The 11,158-nt window shown below is 34.8% G+C and overlaps 1 protein-coding gene across 1 annotated transcript; it reads left to right on the top strand.

Moving 5' to 3' along the window:
• The first annotated feature begins 2,266 nt into the window (after window positions 1-2,266).
• Window positions 2,267-4,930, top strand: LOC114941058 (uncharacterized). The gene has a single exon (XM_085488846.1). It carries the CDS (start codon window positions 2,267-2,269, stop codon window positions 4,928-4,930), a length of 2,664 nt encoding a protein of 887 aa, XP_085344972.1.
• Window positions 4,931-11,158: the final 6,228 nt, after the last annotated feature.

Raw genomic sequence — 11,158 nt, 5'->3', positions numbered from 1 at the left:
GTTTTGCGCGGTGACTTCGTGAACAAAGCACGTATACATCGACAAAAACGACACCAAGTTCGTGTTGTCAGTCCCGATTATTCCTCCGAAATAGTTGCTGTAAAATTCGTGGAAATTATTCCTGCTTTTTAATTGTTAGTGCCTCATTGTTCAAAACAAGATATACATGTAAGTATTATCACATAGTTGCTATGCATCAAATCACACTGTGTATGATATATGTATTTTTATGGTCATGAGGTATTTTATTCAACCTATATTAAAAATTATTTTGCACTCCTTATTTCAATGTGCTATAGTAGCATGTTTTACAGTTTTATTTTTAATATTTAAACGTTTAAATTTTTATTTAAAGTCGAATGCCACCGAAAAAATCGAACCTCAGCAACGCGCGGAGCAGAGAGGCACGACGCAAACGTGCTGAAAGAGCTCATCTGTCGACAGAATAAATCTCAACAAGGAATGCAGCTCAAAACATCAGGACAGCGGAGGGTCGTGCACAAGAATCTCAAGAACAGCGTGACGAACGTCTGCGACAGACTATTGCGAGAACAAGAGCGGCACGAGAACAAAACATAGCTACAGCACGAGCACAAGAACGACAGAGGCAGCGGACCAGCCGCTCATTAACACGTGCATCATTTGTTCGTCTTGCTTTCGAATATGCACCAAATATTAACTACTCTGCGCATTCAAAAATTGCTATCGGTGCAATGGATAAAGTATGTCAATATTGTCAGGCATTGAAATTTCAGAATGAAACACCCGGCATGTGCTGCGCATCAGGAAAAGTTGTGCTGTCATCTCTTCCTACTCCGCCGGAACCTTTATTATCCCTTCTTGCTGGCGATTCAGATGATTCAAAATTATTTTTGCGTAAGATACGCAAATTTAATTCTTGCTTCCAAATGACGTCATTTGGGGCAACTAAAATTTGCGATCTCGCATCCGATGGACGTAATTTTGAAACTACATTCAAAATACAAGGCCAGGTGTACCATAAAATCGGGTCATTGATGCCAATGTCTGATAATGATCCGAAATTTCTTCAAATTTATTTTATGGGCAATTGTGAAGAGCGCGTAACAACTCGGTGCCAGTATAATTTCATTGAACAAGCAGAGGAAAGAGCAATTGTGATATTGCTGGAAAATTTTTTAGAAGATCAGAATCAACTAATTCAATTGATTAAAAGAGTTTCGCCACGATTGCAAAATGACAACTATCAAATCGTCATAAAAGCCGACAAAGTCCCATTAGGTGAACATGCTGGCAGATTCAACGCTCCAACTCTTGATGAGGTTGCTGTTATTATGGTTGGTGATCCAGTTGACAAAAGAGCTATAAAAATTACACGGCGAGACAACACTGTTAGTACGATTTCGGATCTACACCGTTCATATGACGCACTGCAATATCCATTAATATTTTGGCAAGGACAGGATGAATATCACCTTAACATCAAACAGTGTGATCCAAATACCGGTAAATTTGACTATTAACTATTTATTTTCTTACTGTATGTACAATTTTTAATTTCTTATTTTATTTTATTTCTTATTTTTTTTTAGGTGCTCAAAGAGATAAAAAAGTTAGTTCAATGAACTACTACGCACACCGATTGATGATTAGACATAATCAGGACAACTACATCCATCGATATCGTCAGCTATTCCATCAATACATTGTTGATATGTATGCTAAGGTTGAAAGCGAACGCTTGCGATTCATTCGATACAACCAGACTAAATTACGATCGGAAGAATACATTCACTTACGAGATACTGTTGTTGGAAACATCGACGGAAATTTAAACCCCAATGACATCGGTAATGCTTTCATTTTACCTTCAAGCTACATCGGCAGTCCACGGAACATGCAGGAATACATACAAGATGCGATGACTTACGTACGTCATTACGGCCGACCAGATTTGTTTATAACATTCACATGCAATCCGAATTGGAAAGAGATACAAACTTTACTATTATCAGGACAAAAAGTAATTCATCGTCATGATATAACTGCACGTGTGTTCAAACAAAAATTGAAATCCTTAATTGATTTTATTGTTAAATATTCAGTTTTTGGTATCACACGTTGTTGGCTGTATTCAATTGAGTGGCAAAAGCGAGGTTTGCCTCATGCCCACATTTTAATTTGGCTTCAAGATAAAATCCGTCCAGAAGAAATTGATCAAATAATTTCAGCTGAAATTCCAGACCGATCAATTGATCAAGAATTATTTGATATTGTTACCAAACACATGATCCACGGGCCGTGCGGTGCTTTTAACATGACATTACCATGCATGGAAAATGGAAAATGTAAGAAAAATTTCCCAAAGCCGCATACGAATGACACTATCACGGATATTGACGGTTATCCAATGTATCGACGCAGAAATACTGAGAATGGTGGCCACACATTCACGATGCGACTGTCGAATTCTACAAATCAAGTAGAATTTGATAATCGGTGGGTGGTACCATACTCACCATTACTTTCAAAAACTTATGAGGCTCATATCAATGTCGAGCTTTGCAGTTCTGTAAATTCAATTAAGTACATTTGTAAATATGTAAATAAAGGCAGTGATTTGGCCATGTTTGGAGTACAAAATGTAAATGAAAATGACGAAATTACACGATACCAAATGGGTAGATACATCAGCAGCAACGAAGCTATTTGGCATATTCTTAGCTTTTCCATACACGAAAGAGACCCTGCTGTCCAGCATCTAGCAATACATCTTGAAAACGGTCAACGTGTATACTTCACTGAAGAAAATGTTCTCCAAAGAGCGCTTGAGGCTCCAAAAACGACACTAACTGAGTTTTTTACATTGTGTCAAAGATCTGACATTTTTGGCCAATTCGCAAAGACATTGATATATACTGATGTTCCACGTTATTTCACATGGAACAAATCTGGTAAAAAATGGGTGCCACAAAAACAAGGAAAACCACATCCTTCCGTTACAGGCATATTCAAAGCTAAGACATTGGGGCGACTTTACACGGTAAATCCAAAGCAACGTGAGTGCTTCTATTTACGTTTATTATTGGTGAATGTTCCCGGACCAACGTCTTTTGAATTTCTGCGAACAGTCAACGGCCGAGTATTCAATACATACCAAGATGCATGTCGTGAACTGCAATTGCTAAAAGACGATAACCATTGGGACTTAACGCTTGCTGATGCTGCGTTGACATCAACGCCCAATAACATTCGTCAGCTGTTTGCAATTATTTTGACGACATGTTATCCATCACAAGCACACACTTTGTGGGAAAAATATAAAAATTGTATGACAGAAGACATATTGCACCGAATTAGACAAACAGATCAATGCCAAAACATAGATTATACGCCTGAGATGTATAATGAAGCGTTAGTGTTGATCGAGGATTTATGTGTTTTAATTTCAAATTTACCACTTAATCATTATGGTATGCCATCACCTGCTCGCCCAGCCGCCGACTTAGTCAATACCGATTTACAACGAGAAAAACAATATGACCATCGTAATTTAGCAACAATTATCGTGAACAGTGAGCCATTACTGACAGCAGAACAAAAAATTATTTATCGGATTATGCTGGGTGTTGCTGCTGAACAAGACGGTTTTTTTTTCTTGGACGCACCAGGTGGAACCGGTAAGACATTTTTAATATCGTTGATTCTTGCCAAAATACGGTCACAACAGAAAATCGCATTGGCAGTCGCATCGTCTGGCATTGCGGCTACTTTGCTAGATGGTGGGCGAACGGCACATTCAACATTCAAGCTGCCATTGGACATTCATAATAAGCCAAACGCATTATGTAACATAAAAAAGAATAGTGGAATAGCTGCAGTGTTGCGGAAGAGTTCACTCATAATTTGGGATGAGTGCACAATGGCACACAAATATTCACTCGAGGCATTGCATAGAACTATGCAAGATTTAAAAGGCAATGATAAACTTTTCGGTGGTGCTATCTTACTATTATCTGGTGATTTCCGACAGACCTTACCGGTTATACCTCGCTCTACTTTCGCGGATGAGATTAATGCATGTTTAAAACAATCATTCTTATGGCGAAGTGTTGAAACACTTCGATTGACTATAAATATGCGCATACAATTGCAAAATGATCCATCAGCACAAATATTTTCCGAACAATTACTAGATATTGGGAACGGTAAAATAGAACTGCAACCAAATACGCAATGCATTAAACTGCCAGACAATTTCTGCACTGTTCTTCACGGAAAAAATGAATTGATTCAGAGTATTTTCCCGGATATACAGAGTAATTACTTGAATCATAACTGGCTCAGTGATCGGGCTATTTTGGCAGCCAAAAATGTTGATGTTGACGAAATTAACTTCCAGATACAACAGTTGTTACCAGGCGATCTGATGTCTTTTAAATCAATCGATACTGTTGTTGATGAAAATGAAAGTGTAAATTTTCCAATTGAATTTTTGAATTCACTGGATATACCTGGAATGCCACCACATAATCTTCGATTAAAGATTGGTTCACCTATCATTCTTTTGCGTAATTTGAATCCACCTCGATTATGCAACGGTACGCGTTTGGTCATCAAAAAAATCACCGGAAATATTCTTGAAGCAACCATTTTAACTGGAAAGTTTAAAGGAGAAGTGGTCCTGTTGCCACGTATTCCAATGATACCGTCAGATTCTACGATACCCTTCAGAAGGCTACAGTTTCCAATTCGTTTAGCTTTTGCCATGTCCATAAATAAGTCTCAAGGTCAAACAATGTCCATTTGTGGTTTAGATTTGGAAAATCCATGTTTTTCTCATGGGCAACTATATGTTGCATGTTCACGTGTAGAAAAACCGTCGAATCTATTTGTGTTAGCTAAAGACAGGTTAACCAAAAATATTGTGCACCGATTAGTGCTAAATTGAATTGAAAGTAAAAGTATTTATAATTCAAAATAATATATTTTATTGCTACAAATTTAAAACTATCTGCCCTACCTACCTCATTTATAAGTTATTAAGTGTCACATGTTATTAAGTGTCACATGTTATTTACTAACAACTTTGTAATATACTCATTTGTTACAAACTTGAATAACAAAAATAATAAAATTTAAAATTAATTCTTTTGTATTGATTTCTACTTAATATCAACTGTACGAAAATTTTGACCAATCGTGTTCAAAGTCCTTCCTCTTCAAATCCCAATTCAGTCGATTTTTATACCAGCTTTAAGGTTTCCGTCTTCGTTCGTAAATATTAATTTCATTATATTAAGAAGTAACGGTAGTAGAAAATCAGTCATGGAGGTCACCATGTTTTTTTACAAATGGCATCTATGTAAAAAAGCATAGTGATCCTCATGACTGATGTTCTTCTAACTTTCTCCGTGAATAGTTTACTACGAGCAATGTAATATAATATGTAAAAATGAATTTGTTTATGTGTTCGGGCTTTATGCGTTCGCGCATCATTCAACTAATTGAGTTGAAACTTGGTACAGTTGTTGTTGGCACTTGCGTAAAGGTTTCTGACGTAGTACCAACAATGTATAATAGGGGGCGCGCGAGATGTCGATTGAATAATTCACTTCTAATCCGTAGGATCAATCACATTATTATCTCGAGCGAAGCCGAAACAGGGCATACTAGTATATATATAAAGCACATTTTATTGACTCATACTAAAGTTACAAGTGTATTAATTATTTTTAAAATTAATAAAAAAAAATATATTAGTAATTGACAATCTTCACAACGCTATAAATTTAAACAAAACAGATTATAACTAAAAATAAATGAGAGTTTATATAATTTTATTTGGCATATAAATATATATATATATTATATATATATATATATATAATATATATATATATATATATATATATATATATATATATGTTATACCTAGATAGGAAAGCGTGCAGAAAAATTTTCGTATCATTTTAATTTTAAAATGTAATGTATATTATACTATACTATAACTATAAATTAAAATTCTGAAATCACTGATTCTAAATTTAATTATTGTATTATGCAGCGATCTTTGTGAAATTGATACCTAAAATAGATGCTACTATAATTGTAATACTTACAGGAAATATTTAGCACAATTATTGCTGAATATATTTTAGAAACTAATATTGTAATTATTACGAAAATTGCTACAGCATAAAATTGTACAATTATTATGACTCTTTCAGCATTGACAGAGTCATAATCTCCCCGAACGTGGTGTTAGCGTCGCTCTTTCTCTACTCGCTACTGTTACCGTTGCGTCACAGTATACATTGTGATTGCGCGTCCGTTCCAGTTTATTTGGGAAGGAAATAGCGACGAAGTAGTGTCATGACGAAGTAGTGTATTGTGCTTTCATGTATATAACCACACACATATATGGTGTGTAATCTTAGGCAATTAAAGATTGGGCGTCCAAACTGCAATGCAAGAATAATATTGTCTGTCGGCCACGAGGCCTTTATTGTTCTTGGCGGTGACGCATTTCGGAAAATAGTTTTGTGCAGAATATTAAAAATACGTTTAACGTGATAAAAAAGTTTATGTGTAAGGAACAAAGAATATATAATAATATATGTGTATATTACACAGCTTACCTGTCAAATAATATTAATAAAAACACTTATATACATGAAAACTGAAAGCACAATACACTACTTTGCCATGATCCTACTTCGTCGCTATTTCCAATGCACCTTTTTTTTTTAAAAATCAATTTTTTAAATTATTTTATAAATATTAAAAATTTTTTCTCTAAATGCTGTATTAATTGAGACATTTAATGCTGCATTAATTGAGAAATTACTTTGTATAACGCAAAATATTTTGCTTTTACAACTTCTCAATGTTTGCAATTTATAATTGCAAAATTCTTTTTCAACAAAAAATATGCGTTTTGATGCATCACCTTGCAATAAGTATTTCGAAACTATTGTAATAGAAAGAAGCAATAATTATGCATTTATGCTGAAAGTTTCCTATCTGGGTATATATATATATATATATATATATATATATATATATAAATGCATATTTTATTGACTTATTACGAGTTCATTAATTCTATTATTAAAATTAAGAAAATAATATATTAGTTTAGTTGACAACCTCCATATCGCTTATTCCATATAATGTTGCTATTGGAATGGGAACCAATAGCATATTCTTAAGGGGATGCCGGAGGTCTACTTTTACCAACCGAACCGATTATATTTTGCCACAATCGAGAAGTTTTTATTGCGTTAATAGAATAACAAATGCTTTTCCACGATTAATGTTAATACAATAATAAAAGAGGAAGCGGTCTAAATTTTTAATAAAAAGACAAAAAATTTTTAAATACGAGTTTTTTTTGGCTTCTCGCGTCACGTCATAACAATATTTGCTTGTATAAAAGTTTCACAATTTATATGTACAAAATAAGACTGCTTCCTCCAAAAGATTGCATAAAGGAATATTAGTGACCTTGCAGAAATAAGTTTAGAAGTCTAATAAAAAAGATCTCGGTTGTGGAATATTTCATTCACATGTGTATATGCGAAATGACATTTGAGAATAATACAGAGCAGAAAATTAGTTGTGCGATGTCGCGATAGATGGAGCTGCAATTGTGCAGTTAGACAAGGACAGACAGTCATATTATCTTCGTCTCTCTCATACATAGAATAATATAACGCAAAACGTTTGCCTCTTTGTCAACATAGAGTTTCCTTCAAGGAAGACTGGATGAAAAGGTTAGTATATTTCTTTATATGCATGCATGTATAATATGTATGTATGTATGTATGTATGCGTATGTATGCGTATGTATGCGTAGAATATGTTTATAAAGAAATATATATATATATATATATATATATACATACCTATCAATTTATTTAGCTATCTGCCTGTCTATCTATCGAACTATCTATCTATCTATCTATCGATCAACCTATCTATCTATCTATCTATCGATCTATCTGTCTCTCTGTTGTCCTGTTTCTGTCTCTCTCTCTTCTCTGTTTTCTACATTGCATTCTTTCATACATGCACACGTATATATAATTTTTTAAAAATAATCTGCATTACATAAATAAAAATAATTAAATTTATAATCTAAAAATATATAAAAATCTTTTATGAATATAATTGATTATAAAGTTTTAGTGGATAATTTTTTGTAATAAATAAATGATTTATATGATTTATTCTTATCTAACTACTGCTCTGTTTTGATAATAATAGTATTATTATATTCAATCTCTAAAATATTTTTATATAAATCATTTATTTATTAGGATAAAGTTCCGAATAGGTGAACCCTCCGATTTTTTTGAAACTACACTATTTTTTGTATTTTTGAACGCTGATTACGAATATGATAATGAAAATTTGCGACTAGGTCATTTTCAAGGTCAAAACTCAAAAAAACTGACAAAAATATAACTTTTTAGACATTATTTTGATAAATATTAATGTAAGAAAAAAATGTTTCAAATAAAAGTTGTTGTTCTTGTAAAAATACATCATTTATGTCCTATAAATTTTTTGCGTAAAACTGATAGTTTTCGAAAAAAATTAGATAAGAAAAACCCTCTCAAACATTAATATATTCTTCGTTCTCAGCCGAACCCGGAGTCAATGACGAGGACGTGACGAAGAACTGACTCCATTTTTTTGTTTTTATAATTTTTATATTTTTTTATAATTTTTTTATAATTTTAATATTTTTTATAATTTTTTTTATATTTTTTGTATTTTTTTTACATTTTTAATTGTTTTTTTTAACGCTTTTTTATTTTTCAAAACTATTTATAAAACGCTAAATATATTACTCCTTTCCCGGATAACATCTTTTAATATCGATAATCAATTGCTTGAAAGGATCTTGACCCAATCGTCGAAGTCGACGACGCCACATAAATTCACACAAATGATCAGCGATAGAACTCTTTTGAACACCACCGCGAGATAATTCACGACGCATCCAGCGCCAGGACGACTCAATATTCTGAGTGTGAGCATCAGTTTCCGGATCTACAAAAAATTCAGAATGATTCACCGTCTTGTGGACATATCCATGATGTTCCAAATCTATATATCCCTTCCAACAATCCGTATGGATCTCAGTCCCAGGCATCACATGTTTTTTTATTAAAGCTACAAGAGTATCTTTGTCTCTCTTGTTGTCCGGGCAAATTTCGAGCCGATAATTAGTAGCATGTCCACGGTGAATCATTCCGAGAATCTATGATCCCTCAACAACACGTCCTCGTTCTTACTTCCGACGACCAATCTTACACTCGTCAATTTCTATGATTCCACCTCCCAAAAGACCCTCTTCCTGAAACTCCTCATCAAGTGCAGCCATGCAGACTTTTCGACAAAAAGAAAATCTATCGGCTACAGTTTCACGAGATATATACTGCCCATCAATAATACTGCTTTCTCGAATCGTTTGATTAAACGACATATTGACAGAAAAACAGTACGTTATGAGAATACATGCCGCAGGAGAAATATGACACCTCTCGAACCATGTATCCTCCGCAACAGTCGCAGTATGTCGATATTTTTCTTTTTTCATACAAAGGAATCTTCCGCATTCAAGATCAGATTCTAGCAAATTCATGTATTTTTTATGATGACTGCAGAACCTTTGTGTTGGAATCAAACCAACTTCTCTCAACCACTAAGAGTTGATGAACGATTTTGAAAAATAGACGCCAATAAAAACAAATTGTATGTTTTATCCATTTTTTTCGTAACAAAAAAAATTAAAAGAAACAACCTTATTAATTAGGCTCCAAAACTTTTATTCGAAATTTACGCTTTGCATAAAAGTCGCAAAACTATATAAAACTGTCTATAATTATAAACCTAGTTTTGCATCCGAAGCACAGAACAATAAGAGGTAGACCTTACTTTGCAAGAAAAGTCGCAAACCCATGTAAAGCAGTGTAATAATAAATTTTGCATCAAACGATGGATGGTAAGCATTGCTTTGCATGAAAAGTCGCAAGATATGTGCGCGCAAAGAGTTTATATTTATTAAATCTTTACCTTACTAAAAATATGATGAGTCAACAATATACTAAAAGTATTAGGTACAGAAAATATTAGCAAGACCCCTACGCAACGAAAAATGTATCATGAATCAAAACTAGATAAGTAGGTTTCCGTGGAATCTCGCTTCCCATGGAAAAGTGTTTGCGTGGAACCTCGCTCTGCGTGGACAATTGCAAACCCACGTAGAACCTCGCTTCGCATGGAAAAGTGTATGCGTGGAATCAGTGGGTTCCACCCTCCTGCGGGGGGCTCCACTACCGTAAAACTAGACAAATAGGTTTGCGTGGAACCTCGCTCTGCGTGGAAAGTTGCAAACCCATGTGGAATCTCGCTTCGCGTGGAAAAGTATATGCGTGGAATCAGTGGGTTCCGCCCCCCTGCGGGGGGCTCCACTACCGTAAAACTAGACAAATAGGTTTGCGTGGAACCTCGCTCTGCGTGGAAAGTTGCAAACCCATGTGGAATCTCGCTTCGCGTGGAAAAGTATATGCGTGGAATCAGTGGGTTCCGCCCCCCTGCGGGGGGCTCCACTACCGTAAAACTAGACAAATAGATTTGCGTGGAACCTCGCTCTGCGTGGAAAGTTGCAAACCCATGTGGAATCTCGCTTCGCGTGGAAAAGTATATACGTGGAATCAGTGGGTTCCGCCCCCCTGCGGGGGGCTCCACTACCGTAAAACTAGACAAATAGGTTTGCGTGGAACCTCGCTCTGCGTGGAAAGTTGCAAACCCAAGTGGAATCTCGCTTTGCGTGGAAAAGTGTATGCGTGGAAACAGTGCGTTCCGCCCCCCCTGCGAGGGGCTCCACTATCGAAAAACTAGACAAATAGGTTTGCGTGGAACCTCATTCTACGTGGAAAGTTGTAAACCTATGTGGAATCGTATATGTATTGCAAAGTACATGCTTAGATGGGAGAACAGATATAAGATTTAGATTTCATCGTTTTTGTTGAAAACTATCATTCGTACGGTAAAATTTAATAGGACGTAAAATGTTTTTCTCTGTAAGATCTAAAACTTTTGTCTAAAATATTTATCATGATTTGTCGTATTTACTGAAATAACTGTTAAAAACTATAATTTT

This window comes from Nylanderia fulva, unplaced genomic scaffold (assembly GCF_048542155.1).
Source record: "Nylanderia fulva isolate GAGA-0341 unplaced genomic scaffold, ASM4854215v1 Scaffold724, whole genome shotgun sequence".
Classification (NCBI taxonomy): Eukaryota; Metazoa; Arthropoda; class Insecta; order Hymenoptera; family Formicidae; genus Nylanderia; species Nylanderia fulva.
The sequence above is the reverse complement of the archived record's forward strand: the minus strand, read 5'-3'. Positions and strand labels throughout refer to the sequence as shown.